General features: G+C 44.5%; 1 protein-coding gene across 1 annotated transcript in view; it reads right to left on the bottom strand.

Moving 5' to 3' along the window:
* Positions 1-24,304, bottom strand: part of MAJIN (membrane anchored junction protein) — a 35,822-nt gene that overhangs the window by 3,609 nt on the left and 7,909 nt on the right. The window contains exon 4 of the mRNA XM_074943506.1: positions 14,405-14,530. Coding sequence (XP_074799607.1) covers positions 14,405-14,530 — 126 coding nt within the window. The remainder of the gene's footprint in view (positions 1-14,404; positions 14,531-24,304) is intronic.

The following is a 24,304-nucleotide window of genomic DNA, read 5'->3' as shown; positions in this document are numbered from 1 at the left end:
GAGCATATGGTAAGGGACTGCACCTTGAATCAAGTCTAGTTTGTTAAGTTTTAGTACTAAAAAGCATTTTATCTTTATTTCTCTTGCAAACATTTCTGGCTTTAGTGCCTTATACTTGTACTCATTTAAAACCCATATCTTTGTAGTTAAATAAACTTGTTTTATTCTTTAATCCAATGGTGTGTCTACACTGAAATGCATGGGTAACTACATTTAAAGTAGCGAACTGTTAGATACTGACGGGCAACAGACTGAAAATACCTGAACTGTCCAAGAGAGGGCTGGACAGTGCAGAACATATATTTGCAGGGGGGGAGGGGAAATTTGGTTCTAGGAGTATGTTGCTGTCAACCGGCAAGTAGTAACCAAAGCTGCTGGAAGCCAGAGTGTGGATGGTGTGCTGCTGACAAGCTGCTGGAGTCAGAGTTGCTGGACCAGGGCTCAGAGTAACAGCCGTGTTAGTCTGTATTCGCAAAAAGAAAAGGAGTACTTGTGGCACCTTAGAGACTAACCAATTTATTTGAGCATGAGCTTTCGTGAGCTACAGCTCACTTCATCTCACGAAAGCTCATGCTCAAATAAATTGGTTAGTCTCTAAGGTGCCACAAGTACTCCTTTTCTTTTTGGACCAGGGCTGTGGCTATACACAGACACTCAGGGTGTGACTTGCTGGCAGGCTGATTGTGAGCAACCCAAGCTGGAAGCTACCAGAGCAAAGCATTGTGAGGCACCCGAGGTTGCAGAGCAGGGGCAACACAGCCCCTCACTGGTCTGGATTACAACCCGGAATATCTGACCATTGAAGACAATGGGTTTTGGATCAGGCCTCCTTTGCTTCAAGGTAAACACATGCTGAAATGTCTTGTTGGACTGGGACCTAAAAGGGGAGAGATATGGAGTTGTTGGGGTGGCGGGCTTGCAATTCCAAGCAGTATGTTTTTCTACATTCCCTTCTCTGGCCCATGTACCATAAAACTCAAAGAAAGCATTACTTACAAAGTAACAAGCATCCATATTTACTTCTTTTCCTGTAATATATAATACAGTAAATATTTAGGAAAGAACTCCATTACTTAATTTTAAAATATATTTACTGCAGCACAGCTTAATTTCATGGAATTAAACAAGCAATTTAGAGTCAATGTGGGATTTACATACTACATGCTGAAACTGAGAAATTGGCATATAGTCTGCTTGGGTGAAAGCAGTCTTTTGGAATTAGAAGTCTAGCCTATAAAGCAGGGGTGGAGAAACTTTTTGGCCTAAGGCCGACATCGGGATATGGAAATTGTATGGTGGGCCATGAATGTTCACGAAATTGGGGGTAGAAGCGTGGGAGGGGGTGAGGGCTCTGGGATGGGGCTAGAAATGAGGAGTTCAGGCTGCAGGAGGGAGCTCCGGGTTGGGATACGGGGGGGGGGGGGAAGGCTCTGGAGTGGGGCTGGGGATGAAGGGTTTAGGGTTCAGGAGGGGGCACCAGGCGGGGATTGAGGGGTTTGGAGGGCGGGAGAGAGATCAGGGCTGGGGCAGGAGGATAGAGTACAGGAGAGGGGTGTGAGGGCTCTGGGGTGGGGCCAGGGATGAGGAGCTTGGGGTACAAGAGGGGGCTCTGGGCTGGGATCAAGGGGTTCGGAGGGCAGGAGGGAGATCAGGGCTCTGGCAGGGGATTGGGTCGTGGGGGGGGGGACTCAAGGGTGCAGGCAGCTCCTGGAAGCATGTGCCCTTCCGGCTCCGAGGCGCAGCCAGGCAGCTCTGCATGCTGCCCCATCCGCAGGCGCCACCCCTGCAGGTCCCATTGGCCAGGAACCGTGACCAATGAGAACTGTGGGGCAGCGCCTGTGGATAGGGCGGTGCGCAGAACTGCCTGGCCATGCCTCCTCATACTACGTAGGAGCCGGGGGGGTGGGGGTCGAGCCAGAGGGGCAGTCGTGCCAGCTGCTTCCTGGAACCTGCATGGAGCAGGGCAAGCCCCCGAACCCACTCCCCAGCTTGAGCAGGGCAAACCCCAATTCTGCTCCCCGGCGGGAGCTGAAGACCGGATTAAATGGTCTGATGGGCCAGATGTGGCTCGCAGGCCATAGTTTGCCTGCCCCTGCTATAAAGACTACATACTGGAGGAGGAGAGTCAGTTGATCTTTAGGAACTAGCTAAACATTGGTAAGTGAAAAATAAGGGTAATTATTTAGTTTATATTGTTTAGCATAGATTATAATATTCTATTTTCAGACAAACTACATTAAAATGGAGTTAAGGTGAAGACTATATATTACAGCAGTTGTTTTTCACATGGAGCTGTTGCACAGTCGTCTATGGTTTTCTTTTCTTAGCATGAGAGTAAATATTCAGTCTTGGGAAGACATGCTATAATGTTGTTAGTTTTAGATTATGCAAGGGTCTATGTAGAGGCAGTGGTCCTTGGAGAGGGAGTTGTGTGAGCAGTAGGAGAGTTGGCTCTCTGTCTTGTTCTTGGATTAGAGTCAATTCTTGAGGCAGAATTGCTCTCTGGGAACAGGCATTGGCATTTGGCTAGGATTGCTGAAGGAAAGAATTGCCCTTCATGCTGTGCATGAATACCTCTGTTCCAGAACTGGTATCTATGTAAATAAAACAAGTTATGCTTCAAATATATCTAGATTCTGTATCGCTGATTTCTCCTCCACTGGGCAACCAACTGGAAAGCCCTACCTACCACCACTTGGCAAAGAGATGACACTGGTGTCAGACCAGGGCACTGATGTGAGAAGAAGGGGAAACAATCTGAATAACATACATTAAATGGCTGTTATAACTATCCACCAAATACACAATATATCCAGGGAATTCAGAGTTGAAAATTAAACTTAAAAGAAACCTAGATATTTTAAGGTATGGAAATGAACAGTCAGGACATCAAAACAACCTTAAAGCTGTCCTCTAGCAATAATGGGGGGTATGGGATGGGAAGGATGTAATGTGCCTTTAAATATACTCAACCTTAACTCATCTAATTTGTGATCACAAATTATGTGTTAATTATAGTTGTATGGTTATTACATGATATCACTATAAAGCAAAATTAAATCCGTTTAGGTGCCTTAAATATATATATTTTTTAATTTAACTTTTCAAATCAGATTCACCAGTACTTTCTAGCTTCTTTACACTGCTCTGGACTAGGACAAAGCAGCTAGATCATATTGGCCAGTTAAATTGCGTTTGCAGCTGCTTTGCATTCTAGAGAAGCATCGAGCAGGATGAGTGTACACCCAAGTTCCCCTTCCTTCTGCCCCCCATTCCTCTGCACCACCAACCCCATACAAGTAGATCTTTTCTCTTCGCCTGATGAGTAGATCTCATGCAATGGTAGTTGTCAAGGTTCCTTCCCCACTCTGAACTCTAGGGTACAGATGTGGGGACCTGCATGAAAACTCCCTAAGCTTACTTTTACCAGCTTAGGTTAAAACTTCCCCAAGGTATAAACTATTTTACCTTTTGTCCTTGGACTTTCGCTGCCATCACCTAACGTTTAACCAGTATTATTAGGAAAGACTCCGTTTGGAAACGTCTTTCCCCCCAAAATCCTCCCAAACGTTACACCCCCCTTTACTGCGGAAGGCTTGATAAAAATCCTCACTAATTTGCATAGGTGACCACAGACCCAAACCCTTGGATCTTAAGAACAATGAAAAACCATTCAGTTTCTTAAAAGAAGAATTTTAATAGAAGAAAAAGTAAAAAAAATCACCTCTGTAAAATCAGGATGGTAGATACCTTACAGGGTAATTAGATTCAAAACATAGAGAATCCCCTAGGCAAAACCTTAAGTTACAAAAAGACACAAAAACAGGAATATACATTCCATTCAGCACCGCTTATTTTCTCTGCCATTTAAAGAAATCAGAATCTAACGCATATCTAGCTAGATTACTTACTAAGTTCTAAGACTCCATTCCTGTTCTGTCCCTGGCAAAAGCATCACACAGACAGAGAAAGAGGCTTTGTTTCTCTCTCCCCCCAGCTTTTGAAAGTATCTTGTCTCCTCATTGGTCATTTTGGTCAGGTGCCAGCGAGGTTATCCTAGCTTCTTAATCCTTTAGAGGTGAAAGGGTTTTGCCTCTGGCCAGGAGGGATTTTAATGGTGTTTACCCTTCCCTTTATAGTTATGGCATGCCCCCCAAATCACAGATAGGGTGAAACACTGGCTGGGATATCTTCCTGGACCTCTAAGAGAAAACAGAGTTAATAAGACACATGCACCTCTAAATATACTACCAAGTATATAAAGACTAACAATATTTTCCACATCTCAAGGACAATTTTAACCAGTTGATTCTGGGAAACTTTCACAGGAGAGTGCATCAGCCACTTTATTAGAAGCTCCTGAGATGCGTTGGATGTCGAAAACAAAATCTTGGAGAGCTAAACTCCACCGAATAAGTTTTTTTGTTATTTCCCATGGCGGTATGAAGCCACTGTAGCACAGCATGGTCGGTTTGCAGGTGGAAACACCATCCCCAAACATATGGGCGTAGCTTTTCCAGAGCATAGACAATGGCGTGACATTCTTTTTCACTGACTGACCAGTTGCTTTCCCTCTCAGACAGCCTCTTGCTGAGAAACACTACAGGGTGGAATTCTTGATCCAGTCATTCCTGCATTAAAACTGCTCCCACACCATGCTCAGACACATCTGTGGTTACTGGAAACGGTTTGTCAAAGTCTGGGGCCCTTAGCGCAGGGTCAGACATGAGTGTCACTTTTAAGCTGGTTAAAGGCCTTCTGACACTCTTTGGTCCACTGAATGGCATTTGGCTGTTTCTTTTTGGTTAGGTCTGTCAGTGGGGTGGCGATTTGGCTGTATTGCGGTACAAATCGCCTGTAATAACTGGCCAAGCCTAAGGATTGAACCTGTTTCTTTGACTTTGAGACAGGCCACTTTTGGATAGCATCCACTTTGGCCTGTAGGGGACTGATAGTTCCTTGACCCACCTGGTGTCCAAGGTAAGTCACTCTGTTTAGGCCTATTTGACACTTCTTAGCCTTAACAGTTAGTCCTGCCTCCCTTATGTGCTCGAAGACTTTTTGTAGATGTTCCAGGTGTTCTGCCCAAGAATCCGAAAATATGGCCACATCATCAAGGTAGGCAACTGCATATTCTCCTAATCCCGCTAGGAGACAATCTACAAGTCTTTGGAAGGTGGCGGGTGCATTCCGCAGCCCGAAAGGGAGTACATTAAATTCATACAGCCCAACATGCGTGGCGAAGGCTGACCATTCCTTGGCAGATTCATCTAGCAGTACCTGCCAGTACTCCTTGGTTCAGTCCAAGGTAATGATGAACTGGGCCCGTCCCAGTTTCTCCAATAGCTCATCTGTGCGTGGCATTCGATACTTCTCTGGGCGAGTTACAGCATTTAGCTTACGGTAGTCCATGCAAAAACGAATCTCCCCATCGGGTTTGGGAACTAGAACCACTGGAGATGCCCATGCACTGCCAGAGGGGCGGATTACCCCCATCTGTAGCATATCCTGGATCTCCCGTTCTATAGCAGTTTTAGCTTGAGGAGACACCTGGTAAGGTTGGACTTTAATTGGGTGAGCATTACCTGTGTCAATGGAGTGGTATGCCCGTTCAGTCAGTCCTGGGGTGGTTGAGAACATCGGCGCGTAGCTAGTGCACAGCTCCTGGATCTGCTGTCGTTGCATATGTCCAAGGGTCATGGAGAGGTTCACCTTTTCCATGCCACCAGCACCTTTCCCTTCATAGTAGACACCTTCAGGCCACTCAGCATCCTCTCCTCCCTGGGCTGTAAACTGACAAACCTTTAATTCTCTGGAATAAAAGGGCTTTAGAGAATTAATATGGTATACCTTAGGCTTTCGGTTGGAGGTGGGGAATGCTATGAGATAATTAACAGCTCACAGGCACTCCTGGACCATGAATGGCTCTTCCCACGATGCTTCCATTTTATGGGCCTGGAGTGCCTTTAAGACCATGACCTGGTCCCCTACTTCAAAGGAACACTCTCTGGCATGTTTATCATACCAGGCTTTTTGCTCTTTTTGAGCATCCTTTAGGTTTTCTTTAGCAAGGGCTAGAGAGTTTCGGAGGGTGTTTTGTAGGTTGGTTACAAAGTCCAGAATGTTAGCTCCTGGAGAAGGTGTAAGTCCCTCCCATTGCTGCTTCACCAACTGTAATGGCCCCTTAACCTCGTGGCCATATACAAGTTCAAATGGTGAAAACCCTAAACTAGGATGTGGTACAGCTCTGTAGGCAAAGAGCAACTGCTGCAACACTAGATCCCAATCATTGGACTGCTCATTTACGAATTTACGTATCATGGCCCCCAAAGTTCCATTAAACTTCTCCACCATGCCATTTGTTTGATGGTGGTAAGGAGTGGCAACCAAGTGATTTACCCCATGAGCTTCCCAAAGGCTTTCCATAGTTCCTGCCAGGAAATTAGTTCCTGCATCTGTGAGGATGCCGGAGGGCCAACCTACCCTGGCAAAAATGTCTGTTAGTGCCTGGCACACACTTTTAGCCCTGGTGTTGCTTAGAGCTACTGCTTCTGGCCATCGGGTGGCAACATCCATGAAAGTCAGCTTTCCTCTGGGTGTCTTTTTCGGAAAAGGACCCAGAATAGCCACAGCTACTCACTGAAATGGAACCTCAATGATGGGGAGTGGCTGGAGAGGGGCTTTGACCTGGTCTTGGGGTTTTCCCACTCTTTGGCATTGTCAAGGTTCCTCCCGCACTCTGAACTCTAGGGTACAGATGTGCGGACCTGCATGAAAACCTCCTAAGCTTACTTTTACCAGCTTAGGTTAAAACTTCCCCAAGGTACAAATTAATTTTATCCTTTGTCCTTGGAATATCCACTGCCACCACCAAACTCTAACTGGGTTTACTGGGAAACGTAGTTTGGACACGTCTTTCCCCCCAAAATCCTCCCAACCCTTACACCCTACTTCCTGGGAAAGGTTTGGTAAAAATCCTCACCAAGTTGCATAGGTGACCACAGACCCAAACCCTTGGATCTGAGAACAATGAAAAAGCATTCAGTTTTCTTACAAGAAGACTTTTAATAGAGATAGAAGTAAATAGAAGTAAAGAAATCACCTCTGTAAAATCAGGATGGTAGATACCTTACAGGGTAATTAGATTCAAAACATAGAGAATCCCTCTAGGCAAAACCTTAAGTTACAAAAAAGACACACAGACAGAAATAGTCATTCTATTCAGCACAATTCTTTTCTCAGCCATTTAAAGAAATCATAATCTAACACATACCTAGCTAGATTACTTACTGAAGTTCTAAGACTCCATTCCTGTTCTATCCCCCGCAAAAGAAGCATACCAACAGACACACAGACCCTTTGTTTCTCTCCCTCCTCCCAGCTTTTGAAAGTATCTTGTCTCCTCATTGGTCATTTTGGTCAGGTGCCAGCGAGGTTACCTTTAGCTTCTTAACCCTTTACAGGTGAGAGGATTTTTCCTCTGGCCAGGAGGGATTTTAAAGGGGTTTACCCTTCCCTTTATATTTATGACAGGCATACTTCACAAGACCGGACATAGGTAGAAACATCCTTGCCCATTCCCTCCCAGTGGAATGACTTCCCCAAACGGTCTTTGGTCCTGTTCACCCCAGCATGGCCACTAGGATGATCATGAGCTAAGCTCAAGAGCTTGACCTGGTACTTAGTTGGAACTACCAACTGTCTCTGAGGATGCCAGTCTTCCTGGTGTCCACCAGAAAGAGTTTCCTTGTATAAAAGTCCTCTTTCTACAACAAACCTGGATCGATTAGAAGAGCTGAGAGGCGGTGAGTTGCTCCGTGCCGCCGCCCAAGCTCTCTGGAGGCTTTCATCTGCTTCCTGTTCGGTCTGGAACTCTTCCCTTGATGCTGGAGACGTCAGTTCCTCATTAGATAGTGGAGCTATGCTTGGTCCCTTTGGAAGCGATGTAGGGGATGGGGCTGCTTCTGTTGACTGTGAACTGCTCTCCACTGGTGCACTATGTTGGGGTTCAGGCTCCGGCTGAGCCTCTTGTGTAGGTTTATCGGCTGCTGCCGGTTCAGGTTCGGTGGGGCCCTCTGGTGGTGGGGTTGCAAGTAGTGGGTTCAGTGCTTGCAATGGTTCTGGTGCTGGTTTTTCCGCTGGTTCTGGTTCTGAGACTGGCTCTGTCTGGGTCTCTGTGACTGGATCCACTACTGCTGTTGCAGACGATGGCATGGGGTCCAGTTCCATTATCTCTGACCGGGTCCTGATAGAAGTTTCCGGAACAGAGCTAGGCATGACAGCTTGCTTAGCCTGGCTGTGGGTGACCATTCCCACCCTCTTGGCTCACTTCACATGATTGGCCAAGTCTTCCCCCAACAGCATGGGGATGGGATAATCATCTTAGACTGCAAAAGTCCACGTTCCTGACCAGCCCTTGTACTGGACAGGCAACTTGGTTGTAGGCAAATTGAAAGAGTTGGACTTGAAAGGTTGAATCATCACTTGGATCTCTGGGTTGATTAAATTGGGGTTTACTAAGGAAGCATGGATAGCCAACACTTGTGCTCTGGTGTCCCTCCATGCAGTAAACTTCTTCCCGCCGACACTCACAGTTTCCCTCCGCTCCGAGGGTATCTGGGAGGTATCTGGGCCTGAGGACCTCTGGTGTGATTCCGGTGCAATGAACTGTCATCTGTTGGGGTTCTTGGGGCAGTTGGCCTTTACATTCCCCTGCTCATTACATTTAAAACATCGTCCAGCTGACGGGTCACTGGGGCGAGCTGGGTTGCTGGAGAACGGTGTGGCGGGACAATAAGGTGGCTGGAGGGTTCCTTCGGGGGTAGCTGGTGCCTTGGGCTGCCCCTGGTAGTAGGGTGTGGTCTGGTATCCGCTTCTGGTATCCACTCCAACTGCGACCAGTTATTTTCTTTTCTGCCACCTCCACCCATTTGGCTCCAATCTCCCCCCGCCTCGATTACAGTTTTGGGCTTCCCATCTAGGATGTATCTTTCTAGTTCCTCAGGAACACCCTCTGAGAACTGCTCCATTTGCATTAGGAAGGGCAAATCTTCTGGAGATTTAACACTTGCTCCTGATATCCAGGCATCCCAATTTTTCACAATTTGGTAGGCCTATCGGGTAAATGACACGTCTGGTTTCCACCTTAGGGCTTCTAGCTGTGCGGAATTCCTCCTGCTTCTCTTCTCTTCAGTGGTCATAGTCTGCCTATCCTCATGTCTCCAACTGTGTAGAAGGCTGCCGTGAATTCTTGCCTCTGGTACTTACGAACTGTCAGGCCTCCTCAAAGGCTTCCTCTCTCAATTATTCCTTTGTGGCCAGTTCCATTCTTTCTTCAACATGAGGTACAGGTGTTTCCCAAAGCTGGGTGTCTACGAACTTACCAGCTTCTCCGATTCTTAGTAGCATCTCACCTTGCTCCTCTAAACCAAGAATGTTTTCCTCCAGCACAGCCATCAACTTGCATGGCTTGTAGTTGAGGTCCTGCTCTGAAGTGGTCTTCTCTGCTAAACTTCTCCTCTCCCTGCAGTAGCCAGGGCTGGCCTGGGGCCAACGGGACTTACATTATCAGTGGGAGAGACCTGGCTCCGGATACCATGAACAATGATGATTGCTTTGTATATGGATCTATCCTTCAGAGGGATCAATACGGCCTGGGCCAGTACAGATAGTGTGGTCAGCACATCAGTAAGTATCAAGATGGGGGTTTTCTGTGCAACCTTGATGTTCTTCCACTTCCCTTAAGAGTTTCAAGTTCATGGTCCATGTCATACTCCCATTGGGCCATCGACAGAAATGAGGGAGGTTCCCAGGAGCAGAGGCTCTGCTGCAGGCCTCTGAAGGAGAAAAGGGGTAGTCCTCCTCCAATGGCAGAAATGATCTTTCTGCTGCACTCTGCCTTTAAGTCATTACCAAGGCAGCCTGATGACAATTTCCCAGAGCTGATCAAATAGGGGTGATCCTAGAACCATTGGTACAGTCCTTCAGTGTTATACGGGGCACTATGATCCTAAGAGTCCCTTTATGCCAACTGGCAAAGAGCACACCGAAAATATTGTTATCAGAATATTTAGCCTGTGTCTTGAAAACTGATCATCATTGTGTGGTGTATGTATAGGTTGTGTATAAAAAGTTACATACGTGTGCTGGAAATATGTTCTTAAAAATGTTTTGGAGGCAGCTTATAAACAAGCCTGCCCTAGACAAAGGAATGTGGATTTATCTGTCTACATGGATCAAGCTAACAGACAGATGACAAAACAGCCTGGCTTGATTACAAGCATGGGAAAATAAAAGTACATTTGCATCTCAGGGAAACAAAGTGATCAAGCCAATCAAAAAAGCAAATTGACCAGAAATTGAAGAAGGAGCTTGGCACCTACACTCCAAAGAACAAGGATCAGGGGAGAGGAACTTTGTCTGGTCTTACTTTTCAAGGCATACACTTCAAAGATTTATGGACTACAAAAGGGAAGAAATGTGGTGTTATCCATCACTGTAGGGCCAACGGGGCCAGGGCTCTTCTGTGAAAGGTGGCTCCCCCAACCATGTGGGTTGAGGATGCTGAGAACTGAGTGGAGGTGAGAAATTGCCTGAGATCAGAATTGTAGTCTGTTAAGTTTTAGACACTAGAAAGAAACCATTTTCTGTTTCTGTTGTCTCTGCTTAGTGTCACTTTAGATCTCCAGTCTTTACTAATGAACTTATTATTGTTTTATTACAAATTAATCTCTGTGCTGTTCTACTAAAGTGAGGTGTGCATTCTCAGTTGAGCCAGCAGGCTGGTGTATCTTCTGTTCTTTTGGAGACAGTGGACTTGGTAGTTTCTGCAAGTGTACACTGATAGGCACTGGATACTGCAGAGGAACACTTTTTCAGGGGTTCAGGAACTGGGGTTCACTGAATGTTACCTGCAAGGCAAGATTAAGACTGCAGTGTCTCAAAGAGTTTCCTGGTGAGGTAGACAGACTGGTGTGGCAAGCAGCTGATACACACAGTTTAAGCTCCAGCAAAACTCTCTCTTGCTGAGGCAAAGGGGTAACACAGTGGCTTACTGTTCTGGGTGTCAAGAAAGCATCGCAGGCACCAATGTCAAGGATACACAGAGTTGCAGAATGGTATTACACAGTACCATCCTGGCTGAGGTCAATGACCTTGGTACCAGCATAGTTGGTGCCAAAGTGTTGGTGACCAACTTGCCATCAGAAGTAATGTGGTCCTTGGTTTAAAAGTGACCATTGGTACCAACCTAGACTTTGGTACCAAAGCATATGGACTTCATTTTAAGACTTGCTCATGGCAAAATCTTAGGAAAGGCTCTGCATCCCTGTTCCATGCAGGGGAATCAGTGCTGGTTGGAGTCTCTGGAGGGGTGCTCTTTACAACCTCTCTTGGGTGTCACCTGTAGTGCAGCTGATATGAGATTTAATTGGGTACCACAGGAGTTTGGTGTGGTGTCAAGGCTGGTTGGAGCACTGAAGTAACTGGAAGGGCCCAATAACGAGAGCTTTTTGGAGGATCTGACTCTGCCTGTGTTACAGTCTACCTGCATCGATCTCCCTAGGAGAAGGAGCTTCAGTTTCACCTCCCTGCTTCTGGGTCCTCCTTAAGAATGATCTGCATATAGAGCAGCATGCTGGTACATAGCCCTTTCCCAGAAATAGGCTCTGTGGCATGTCTGTTGCTGACTCCCATGGCTGAGCCTCATGATGGGTAAATTCTGAAGCCTGGCAATTTGGGTTCCATAATCTTGGATCATGTACAAGGGAGTATGTCCTTGTACAGTAGGATATATAGAGGGAGGGTCTGTACCAGGAGAGGAATTCCTAAACAAAAGAAACCCTATCACTATACTAAAGTAGAAAAAGAAAGTGTCAAATGGCAAAGAAAACCTAACAATATGCTAACTACAAAACTTTAAACTTCAGAAAGCTAAACTAGTTTCTCACTAGAGCAAAGAATGAGGATACTACATTGTCCCATGAGTCTAAATACATCAATCTCACAGATGCAATGCCTCCAAAGACTGTAGGGGAGACCTAGCTTCTCCCTGCCTATTCATACAGTACACTGCAACCATGTTTTGTAGGAAAATCTGCATAGGGTTGCCTCTGATTTGAGGAATAAAAATCCAAGAGATGATCTGATGGGTCCTTGTTCCGAAGTGTTTATGTGGAGCTTCAATTCCTGAAAGTCAAAGCTCTTACATGAACTCCCCCTCCCTATAATAATTTGAGCGGATGGTTGAAGAAAGGATCTCCCCTTCTAAATATTTTGAGAAATATTTATCATACTAATGACTCATTGATCTTAGGTTCTTTATTCTAGTAGAGAAATGCATAAGAACCAATAGCTGGAAGATAAAGCCTGAAAAAATCACATCAGAAATAAGGTACACATTTTTAACAAGAATGATTTAAGGTCTCGAAAATTTGCCTTACAGTGAGAGACAAAGAAGCTTCATTTATTTAAGTAATGCCAGAGAAGCTTATGAGGTGATATAATCAGAATCTACAAATACCTAGGTAGAAAAGAAATTTCTCATAGTACATGGCTCTTTAATCTAGCAGAAAAAGTCATAACAAGATAGAATGCTTACTTATCTCACAATAACTGTGGATCTTCAAGTTACATTGTTCATATGGATTCCACTTTTGAGGTATGTTAACACATGGAGATAAGGCTGTGATTCCCAGATCACATAAAGATACTCATGCTAGCACTCATTGAGCTGGCACACTAAAAATAGTAGTGTAGCTGCAGCATAGGCAGTAGCAGAATGGGCTAGCCTGGACCCTGTGGATACATATTCAGGGCACCAAGCCCATGATGCCACTATTGCAGCACATGCTACTGTGACCTTCGCTACTATCAAACTATCGCAATTATGTCTACACAAGCTGGGAATCACACCCCTAACTCCAAGTACAGATGTAACTTGGTGCACATGTGCCCCAAGCACACAAGGATGTGATTATTCATACCCTCAGCCAAATATGGGCAGCAGCTTAAAGGATAGTCACCTTCCCCTTTCACTGCATTTAAAGATTCCATTGTTGTTACTCCTGGGGGAATTCTGCGCAACTGCACATGCACAGAATTTATGTCCCCCGCCGATTTCTTTGCTTCCCCAGAGAAAAACGACTTTCTGATGCAAAGGGAAGCCACAAGAGCAGTCATTCGATCCTCCCCAGAAGTATGTTTCGGGCGCCCAGGGCAGCTGGCAAAGAGGTAAAACATTGTGGGGCAGGAGGCAGAACGGGGGAAGACCCGGCTTATGACTCCTACCCTGTGCCAGCTCAGCTCAGCTGCTAGTCTGGGCCGGGGAGGACGGGACTTCCTTTTCCCATGCATGGCATCCAGGATCAGGTCAGACCCACCACCAGACTTCTCCCCTGGCTGCAGGAAGCTCTGCAATGCCCCCCTGCTTCCTGCACCCATCGCTCCTCAGCTGCAGTGGGAAGGATCCCTCTACAGGGAGCTGCTCCCACATCCATGTGCCCCATTCATACCCAGACCCTCCTGCTGAGCCTCATCCCCCCACACTCAGCCTGGACAAGCCACCTGCACCCAGATCCCCACGCCACCAAGCCCCAACCAGTTGCACCTGGATCCTCACCCCACTAAGCCCTATTCCCCCAGCATCTGGACCTCCCATTGAGCCCCCCTACACCCACACACCCCTGCTGAGCTCTATATCCCACACACCGACCCCCTGCTGAGCCCAACCACCTTCACCTGGACCCCTTTGCAGAGTCCCATTACCATTGCACCCAGAACCCCCTAACCCCCCTATGCATCCAGATCCCCCACTGAGACGCCTCCACCCAGATTGCCCCACATAGAACCCTCTCAACCCACACTTGGATCCCCCCATGCTAAGCCCCTCCACATTTGGATCCTGCCTTGCTGAGCCTACCTGGTGCACCTGGCATGAAGGGGCAGGGCCCTAGAGTGTTTCTGGGGCAGGCCCCGTCCTTGCACTGTGTCAGGGTTGGGTGCAGCCTCACCACTGAGTCCATGCTGGGAGGGGTGGGCGGTAGTTGCACAGTGATTTCCCACCTCTATGCAGCCAGTGGCTTGTACTCCCCAATGCCATGCTGGAGCCTCCACATTTCTTTGACAAATAAATTTGCAGAATTTTAAAATATTGTGAGCAGAATTTTAATTTTTTGGCACAGAACGCCCTCAGGACTAAACTGTTGTAGACCTAGACACCCAACTCCTACATAGTGCCTATGTGGAAAACAAGGTCAAGAAAAAGCAGCAAATGTCTCAATTGTATTTCATGGGAAAGCCACCTTAGAATAGGAAAAATCAGTTGGTTTCATGTGACAATTGTGTCACGCTATAATAGTATACATTTGTTGCCAGTATTTCTTTAACCTTAACCTTACAAACTTACCAACAAATATATTTTGCTGAAATGAATTGAGTTCAACATACATAGTGCAAACATGAGGATACGGAGCAAGAAATGTATCCCCATGTTTGAATCTCAGTTTTGATACTCTCTCCCATTTACTTAAATCTGGATAGTGGAGTCAAGGCTTTAAAATGTAACATTAAAATTATATAAGGTGAATAAAAATCATGTGGCTAAATCTCCATTCACTGCTTCAAAAGTGTACCTTTATAAACATATGTACCATACTCTTGTACATTAACTTATCTGTGTAGTTATAAGAAAAATTCTATATGATCAGCATTTTTTTCTTTTATCAGTGGTTTGTGTTTTCACCCCAGATTCAAGCAGTTTCTTTACTAGGCCCTAGTCCTGAAATCCTCACTCAAAGTAATATACTCGGCACCTCCATGAAGACTATCAAAATAAACCCTTGAATGTTCATTGAAAGTAAAATTTAAATTTTTAATTAAAGTACCTTTCATAAGTACACTATCAAATGGACAGAATTGACTTGTTCAAAATGTGACTAAAAACAGTTATTTACCTTATAACAACTGGTTCTTCAAGATGTTTGTCCATGTGGATCCTGTTATGGTTGTGCATGTGCCACAGTCATGCGAAATGGAATATTAGCCAGAAGTGTCCTCATACTTCCCCATCCCAGGGCGAAAAAGGCACTGGACCTAAACATCACTCAGTTACTTCACCAGCACAGACCTTCCATGCTATATAGGACTCTATAGTAGTGAGGAAGGAGATAGGGTGATGGGATCCACATGGACAAAACATCTAAAAGAACCACCTTACTGTAAGGTGAGGAACTTGGTCTTCAAGTATTTGTTCATGTGGATCACACACCTGGTGATTAGCTAGAAGTCAGATCTAGCAATCGCAACCATGGAGCAGTGTTGGATAAACACATGTACTGAATTCCACATTGCTCCCGCTACAAATCTCTGAGATTCGAACATTCTTCAAGCATGCAAATGTAGCTGCTTGGGCTCCAGGTGAGTGGGCTTTAATACAGAGGGTGAAACTGCTTAGCCAACTAGTAGCAAGTCCTTATGCAATTAGGTACTCTCTTAGATAGTCTCTGTGTAGAGATGGCCTGCCCCCCTTGACTTACCCCCAAAGGCTGGGGGAGAAAAGAGTCTCAGTAAATTGCAAAAGCATTTTGTTCTACTAAGGTAATATGATAAGGCTCTCAAAAACATCCAAAATCTATTAACTTCCCCTGGAGTTCAGTGAGATTTAGGGAAACATACAGTCAGGTGAATGGACAGGTTCAGGTGAAAATGTGACCTTAGACAGAAATGTAGGATGGTCCTGATGGGCAGTTCATTGTTACAGAATACAGAGTAAGTGGCTTGAATTTTACCCCCCACCCTCCAAGCAAAGGTAATGGCCATCAGGAATGTCATCTGAATGGAGTAGTGATTCAAAGAGCAGATTCAGAAGGAGGCTCCATTAAGATCCTAAGGAGGAAGAAAAGGTGGTTCTTGAGCTAGAAGATGTGAAAGATGAAAAATGTGAATTAGACCTCCAAAAACGTAGTGACTAGGGGGTGTGAAAATATAATGTAACCCTGAAAGGAAAGGTGCCAGGCTGATATTATAGCCAAGTGGACTCTAATCGCGCTAATGGAGAGAATAGATTGCTTCCAGGAGAATAAGTAATCTAAAATATGAGATAGTAGCCACTAAAACACACAGGTGATGCTGAATGGCCCAGATAGAGGATCTTTGCCTCTTAGATTAATAAATTGACTCATAGACACTTTTCTGCTTTGTATCAAAGTGTCCTGCACTTCAGATGAGCAGCTTCTGTCAGTAACATTCAACCAGCCAACATTCTGGGTGTCAGATACAGAAATGGAGATTCAGGGTGCAGGATCTAGCCTCAATTCTGAGAGATGATGTCCATCAGATTTGGTAGGGCAATTGGAGATATGTCTGAATACCAAAACTGCCTGGCCCACGGTAGTGCTATATTATTAATGAGGCCTTATCCTACTTTAGTTTCCTGAGAACTTTGGGAATTAATGGAACTGGTGGAAATGCTTGCACCAGCCCTCACATCAGAAATGTATCCAGTAGAGAACCCTGGTCACACATCCTCTGAACAAAACAATTGCTACTTTTAATTCAAGTTGGTGACAAAGAAGCCTATGTCAGGGATACCACACTTGAGGAAAATTCTTTAGAAGACTGAATCTTTGAGAGACTATTCATGATTGTTCAAGTACTTCCTGCTAAGATGGTCTACTAAGCAATTCTGAGTTCCTGGCAGATGTAGGGCTATGGGAGTAAGTGAATGCCGTACACACCAATTCCACAGATTAATCCCCTCCTGACAGAGAGGGGATGATCTTACTCCTCCTTGCCTATTAATATAACACATGGCAGTAGTATTGTTTGTCATGTTTTGAACTGTTGATCCTTGAAAAGACTGGAATATTTTGCATGCTCAGCAGATGGCCTTTGAGCTCCAGAACATTTACTTTTAGGGAATAGTCTCTTGAGCACCAAATGCCTTGTGTCTGAACATGCTCTAAGTGACCCCCACAACATTGCTTGGTGTGGTGGGGTGGTGCCCCACCCCCAAGCCAAATTGGGCTACAGCAGGCCAGAGCAGCTGTGCAGACAGGCAGCCAGAGAGGGCCTGTCGGGAGCCAATTAGGGCTGAGCAAGAGGCAGCCAATCAGGGCCAGGCTAGGCCTTATATAAAGGCTGCCCAGGCAAGAGGCAGGTAGGTAGTCTCTCCCAGGCTTTCAGAGGGTGAAGGTCTGTCTCCTGTGCTAGGAGACTAGCAGACAGGACAGGACAGGACAGGACAGGACAGGACAGGACAGGACAGGACAGGACAGGACAGGACAGGACAGGACAGGACAGGACAGGACAGGACAGGACAGGAGGAAGGAAGGAAGGAAGGAAGGAAGGAAGGAAGGGAGGGAGGGAGGGAGGGAGCAGAAGGGAACTCCTGCCTGGTACCTGGCAGGCTGCGGGCCCTGAGAAAAGGGCCTAGCTGGTGCAAAGGGGCCAAAGGGGAAACGGCCCAGGGAGAGAGAAAGACAAGGGGAGAGAAGGAGAGCAGGCAGGAAGCCTGCTGCCAAAGGGTCCCTGGGTTGGGACCCAGAGTAGAGGGTGGGCTGGGGTCCCCCACTTCCCCCTTGCACTTACACCTGGCCATTAGGAGTGGTCATCATGGACTGCACCAGACCCCTGCCCAAAGGGGTTAGACTTTGGGGTGTGGTTGGCCATTGTGGCTGGGGCGAAGAGAAGAACTGCTAATAACACACACCCCCTGGAAGGGGGTGAGTGTGGACTAGGGGGCACTGCCAGAAGTAGTATCCTAAAGAGGACCCTGCAAGAAGGGAGGAACGCAGATCCAGATGCCAACAGAGGGCGAGAGACGGATGGGACACCACCAGTGGAGGGTGCTCCACTTGGACTGAGCTAATTCCCAGAGTGACCAACAGGAGGTGCCGCGGTGGTGAGTCCCAACCCTGTCACACTTGGACACAGCCATCACCAAGATTTTGGCAGGAAAGGGTGAAGGAAGCTATCCCTTTGTAAACTTGCTCTGGGTCCATCCACCAGTGTAGCAAGGATAGAATTTCCTGAGGAACTGACACCTACAAGTCCAGATCGTGCTTGCTGGGTTAATAAACTGACTTCAATCATCCCTGACAAGGGTGAATGTAAAGTCTGGGATGTATAGTCACAGAAATATCGGAGGTAACATGCTCTAGAAATCTGAGACACTGTCTTGCTGAAGTCCTCAGGTGACTGTAACTTTATGATGAGGTCCACCATATTTCAGAATCAATCCTATGGATGTTATGCTTTCACTGACTTTTTCAGTTAAAGAATGCCCTGTTAGTAAATGGACCAAACTATCATAATCCTTTGATTCTTTGTAGGTAAGCCAAAGTCCCAAGTGTCCAGGAGTGTTTATAATTCTTTGTATATAAGATGAAAGTTAGCTGATCATAGTGTTTTGTGTTAAAGAAATGATCAGGAAAATAACGCCTGTAATCAATCAGTAAGACTGTACTTAATTAACCACTTTGCTTTTACTCTGTCTTAGCTAACCTAGACCAAATAGGGATCACTTGTAACTGATATGGGGCAGGTTTTTTCTGTGATAAGATAATTATCAAAAGATGCTTTAGCTTATTATGTAAACTAGATATCATGAAAAGAGTTTCATGGTCAATAGATCATTTTTAACTCTTTTCTGTAAAAACGTATAGCATATAAAGGGATGCCTGTTATTATAGATGCATGTTGTCATAGATAGAATTAGTAATTGACAAAATGAACATCCTTATTAATTTTGTAAATTACAGATATTTATGGACAAGAAACGTGGTTTAGGAGGTGTGTTATATAATCAATGTAACAGCAAAACACTAATATATATAGATTAATGTTCAAGCATTAAGATCTAATTGTGGTCATGCATTGTCCCAGTAGGGGTAAGATAGTTATAAATATCATTGGTTTATTGATTCAAAATAAGATCAAGCATATCAAAGGATTTTTTTTCTAAACTAGTATATAAGAGGTGAGATCACTGAAGTTAGTCAGAAGTGAACTAAAGTAAAACTTCCATTATTTCTCCAGTTACAGAGTTGGTATGTATGTATGTTTTCTCTATATTGAGTTTTGCTTAGCTGTATTACTTCAACAAAACTTTAACTGAGTTAGTTGTTTGACATCGTGACCTATTAAATCCCCTATGAACTCCATTGTATGAGCAGGAGTAAAACAGGATTTTTCAGAGTTTACTTTGCATCCCAGGGTGGTAAGTAGGTCAAGAATTTTGTTTATTCAATTGGTTACTTGTTGACGAGATTTGCCTGGGGTCAGCCAATCATTGTGATATCAGTAAATGTACTGTCCTTGTCTTCTTAGATGAGCTGCCATACTATGCTAGATATTTGGTAAACATTCTTGGTCCATGGAAAGTCCAAACAGTGGACTATTGTATAGGGTTTATTAGTAATGTGTATTTCCTACTATGAAATGGAGGAACTTCCAGAATGCATCTTGAAAGTTGAGAGCCATGCACCAATTTGGAGGATCTGGGGAAAGAATTATGGAGGAATCCAGCATGACTATCTTAGACTTGAAGCAATAGATGAATTTGTTGAGTTACCTGAGATCTAGAATGGGACACCTTCCTCTTATTTTTTTAGAATAAAGTAGTAATACGAGTACTGAACTTGAGGGCACCTCCTCAAGATGCAAAAAACCTCATCTCAGCATCTTGTGAGGAGGAGCAACAGTAAAGGATGGTAGGCAAGGACTGAAGCTGGAACAAATAGCCCTTTTTTAATTTCAGTACCCAACAATCCAAAGTAATTCCATTTCAGGCCCCTGGGGGGGAAAAGTGATAGCTGCCAAATGGTCTGTGTGTGTGGTGGTGAAGGGGCAGGAGGAAGGAAACTAGTACAGAACCATAGAGATCTGTGCAAGGCTCTTAACTCTTATGTCAAACTTGCTGCCTGCATGAAGGTAACCAAGCAAGAGACTGAATTTCTCCATTGAAAAGAAGGTCTTTTTCGGGGAGGCACAGACCATTTCTGCTGATAGTAAAATGATGAGAGCTGTTTACTTCACCTCCTCCTTTGAGCCAGAGCATAAAAGTCCAAGGTTAAACAAATTACTCTAGAATCACTAGGGGAGTGAAGAGCTCAGACTGTCTTGAAATTAAATAAACCGGGACCCTCAAACAGCAGATCCTCAGTAATGGCTTGCACGTATTTTGGTATATCTGACTACTGCAACAAAAACAGCTTGAAGTGATGTCTTAGTGATTAACTGACCTTCAGATAGAATGGACCTCAATTGCTTTCACAAATCTTATTGCATTGTAGTTAGTCACATTTCATGAGCAATGCTTGATAATTCATTGTGCAGACCTCTTTGCTGTTTTGATTTATCATGAATATTAGCAACTACTAGTGAATCAGGAGCAGGGAAAAGTTTTAAAGTATTCAAAACCGTTAGGGGGAACCTTGTTGGTCAGCTCTTTTAGAAGTGGCAGAAATAGAGGCTGCAGTTTGAAGTAAATCTGCTGGTTCTAGGACTCCATTATTAAATGAGCATAGCCAATCTACTCAATGTTGTATGTAAGATATAAAATAATGTGATTTTTCTCTAACAACTTCCAAAAGAATGCTGGAAAGCCTTAAAGTCATCTGTAGTAGAAGGTACAGTGGAGTTAAAAGCCTTATATGGGGAAGAGGATGAAATCACCACAGGAACCTTAAGGTCTGCTTCTTCTCTTTCCTGGTCTTCCTCACTTTGATCCTCTTCACATATAGATCTTTTCACTCTGCAGGTTAAGGCACTAATAATGCCCTAGGAGACCTAAAAGGGGAAGGATATCTGTGATATGATGGTCTCTGGATAACTGAAGTCTAGACAATTGAGTCAGAGGATTTCAAGGTGGTGAATAAGGGTAGGCTTGCAAACTGTGTGGATAAGGCATATGAGAAGAGTATGACCTATATTAGTTTGTCTGTCTTTTATGCAGGCTAGGTAAGTGTCTCTTAGCCTTCCTTTCAGATTCCCATTCTGATATGGATATAGGTGACATGGAGCTGTACTTGGGAAATGGCTCCCTTCAAGGAATAGATGGGAAGGAAAAATAGGAATAATCTTCAAAACAGTGAAGCCATCTTATCAGGTATTAACAGATTCTGAGAAAACCAGAGTGCCCTTCTAAATGTCAAAGAGGGGCTGGGGACTCTAGTGGAGCTTGGTGGATGGAGACTTTTAATTTAGGTAGCTTGGGTTCTGGTACTAGTACAGTAGATGCTCATTGGGGGCCTTTTGCTATGTGGTTCCTAAGCCACATGGGGATCGTTGTTAATTCACAGTAGGGAAAGTGTTCCCAGCAGAAATGTTGCTCGTAAGGGGCAGTTGCTCTTACAAGGTGTTGCCGCAAATAAGCGTCTACTGTAGCACTCAATTGAGAAATACTGCTAGTGCCAGGTTAAGTAAAGGAAACTCTGGCTCTGGTGTAATGGTAAGGTCCCAGGATGCTGTAAAGACAGACGGCATTGAGCAGGACATTACTGAATGTATCAGTGCCACAGGTACTAACATGAAAGGTACCAGTGCCGAGGAAGGTTCTAGTGCTGAAGAATGGTTGGTGACCAAAACTGGTGCTGGAGATGCTTGGTGCACAGTCTGTCAAAGATTTACCAGTGCCAGAGGAACCCAACCTCAGTCAGTCAGATTTCAAAGGACAGAGTCCTAACAGTTTCTCATAGGGTGACTATGCTATCTCATTTCTGTTGATATGAAGGATGGCACTGAGACACCACCTCAGAGATTACAGATTGATCCCTGGAGGCCTGAACAGAGTAATGACCCTAAAATGAAGAGATCGGAGGCCCATTGCCAGGTACTGAGAGCAGAGTCCCAGCTCACCAGACCACTGGCAGAATAGGACTTATGAAAAGAGTGTCCCTTGTATGACTCACTGCTCTCCAAATCCATGGCACCCTTGATCAAATACTTGAAGAGGAACAACCTGTGATTGGTGTCCCTCTATTTCTGTGTTTGTTTGGAAAAGGATCTGCAAATGAAGCAGCGATATAAAATGTAACTATTACCAAGACAAAATAGGCATTTGGTGCTCCTCATTCGAACCCTGGGGACTATAGCTGATCCATGAGGCAGAGGCGCCTTGATACTAAGAAGGCTCTTGGTTCAACAAATGTATTTTATTTTTTCCAACAGCCTAAAATTGGATGGGTAGCATAATTGACAAAGATATTCAACCCTGCTATCAGATGCAGAAGTATGTGTGGCACAATATTTTGCATTGTTTCTTGGCTATTCTGTTGTATTTAGGTGAGAGATGTTTAGTTTTGAAAGATGCAGGTGAGAAAGTAAACAGTCCTTGTAACTGTAATTTTTTGCATTTACCTGAAAGGCTTGCAAAGGATGACAGCATGTTGCAAGATCATGGGGAAGATATTAAGCTGGTACTGTAAAGGTGACATATTTATCATATCAAATTCAAAATGAATTTATTGGTAAGATCACAAGAAAAGTATTGCAGACTATTTTTGACAAGATTACAAAAGCTACGTACTTCTCTGTCTGATTACATCCAGACATCTCCCAAATGGAACAAATGTCTCAGTGTTAAGGTATGCTGAGGTCTTGAAAAGCAGAGAAGGTTGTTGAGAGCTTTATAGATTTCACTGATATCCATAGGGGCTGATTCCATGGGTGCTCTGGAGCTCAAGCACCCATGGAAAAAAAAAGTGGTGCTCAGCACCCACCAGCCACAGCTGTTCAGCTATTTGGCAGCTGGCAGGAGGTGCTCAGGGGATGGAGGAGAGCAGCAAGTGCCAGGCGGGCAGGAGGGAGGTTTCAGGGGAGGGGCCTTTAGGGAGGGGGCAGAGCAAAGCGGGAAGAGGCAAAGCAAGGAAGCGGGTGGAGCACCCACTGGGAAAAATAAAGTCAACTCCTGTGATATCCACACCAAAACCAGGGAGGATATTATGGAGGTTATTTTAGAGAAGATGAAAAAAGACAGTTTGGACATGGCTCACTGCAGAGGACAAAGCTATGACAACTGGGATAACATGCCTGCATGATACAAAAGGTGTTCAAAATCAAATTGAACAGGTAAATCAGCACACATCTTTTGTCCCATGTGCTGCCCACACACTGAATCTTGTTGGAGAAGCTGCTGCAATGGTTGTTCCAAATTATTCTACTTTTTGGAATTGTTCAAAGATTGTATACCCTGTTTTCCACTTCTACTAATCATTAGGGTGTGTTGAAAAAGCAAATTTGCATTCACATTAAAATGCCTAGGCACAATAAGATGGTCTGCAAGGATAGAAATCAGACTGAAGGTTTTTAACACTTTAGACAAGATAAAGGCTTCATACGATCATACGCCAGATTTTATGCTGAAAGCGGCTTGCAAATGAACATTTCAGAGTTTGAATTTCTTGTTTTGGATGAGATATGGTAGCTATCTCATAAAAAAAATTAATGTTGTGAGCAAAAAATTCAAGAGTCCAGTTCTTGACAATCAAACAGCTTGCAGTTTACTTGGTTGCCTTTGAGATGCTTTATCAGAATTAGTCTTCTGGGTTCATTGCAAGTAAGGAAGCTACTGCTTCACAGGCTGAAACATTAAGAATATCCACACAGTCCAAAGAAAAACCACCTCAGACAAGGGAAGTAATGCGAAGCAAACTTGCAAAAGACAAAAGGTCACCCAATCCTGAAAGTTTCTGAACACAAGGTTTTCAACCCCATCTCAAACACCATATTATCACAACTGGACAAGAGGATGTGTAAGAGTGAAAGATTTTCTTTTTTAATGGACAAGCAGCAAAGATCTAAAGAGGCATGCTTAAAACACAGCAAGCAGCTGCCCTAAGGATTTAAATTCTGAAAGCAGAGAGCATGAGATTGAGCACTTAGCTACATTCATGAAAGGATTTTAAATGAAAGTTTCCCAAAAGAGGGAAACAGCACCCCATATTTTTTGCCATCTTCCTATAACCATGGCTGCTAATAAAAGGAGTTTCAGCAAGATAAAATTAATCAAGACCTACCTAAGAACATTCATGGGATAGGAAAGGCCAGACTATCTGTCAACTCGTTTCTATAGAAAATTAGGAAGCAAGGCATGAGATTGTTTGTTTCAGAGAAGGCTAGGAAAGTCTCTTTGTAAGAGTAAATTCTCAAATAAAAATTCTGCAACAGAAGACAAACACAGGGACAGATCCACAGCTGATGTACGCTGCATAGCTCTCTTGTCTTCAATATTGATTTATGCCATCTGAGAATCTGGCCCATAAATTCCACATACCAATAATATAAATTAAACAAGGTCTCATACATG

Source organism: Natator depressus, chromosome 2 (assembly GCF_965152275.1).
Source record: "Natator depressus isolate rNatDep1 chromosome 2, rNatDep2.hap1, whole genome shotgun sequence".
Lineage (NCBI taxonomy): Eukaryota > Metazoa > Chordata > Testudines > Cheloniidae > Natator > Natator depressus.
The sequence above is the reverse complement of the archived record's forward strand: the minus strand, read 5'-3'. Positions and strand labels throughout refer to the sequence as shown.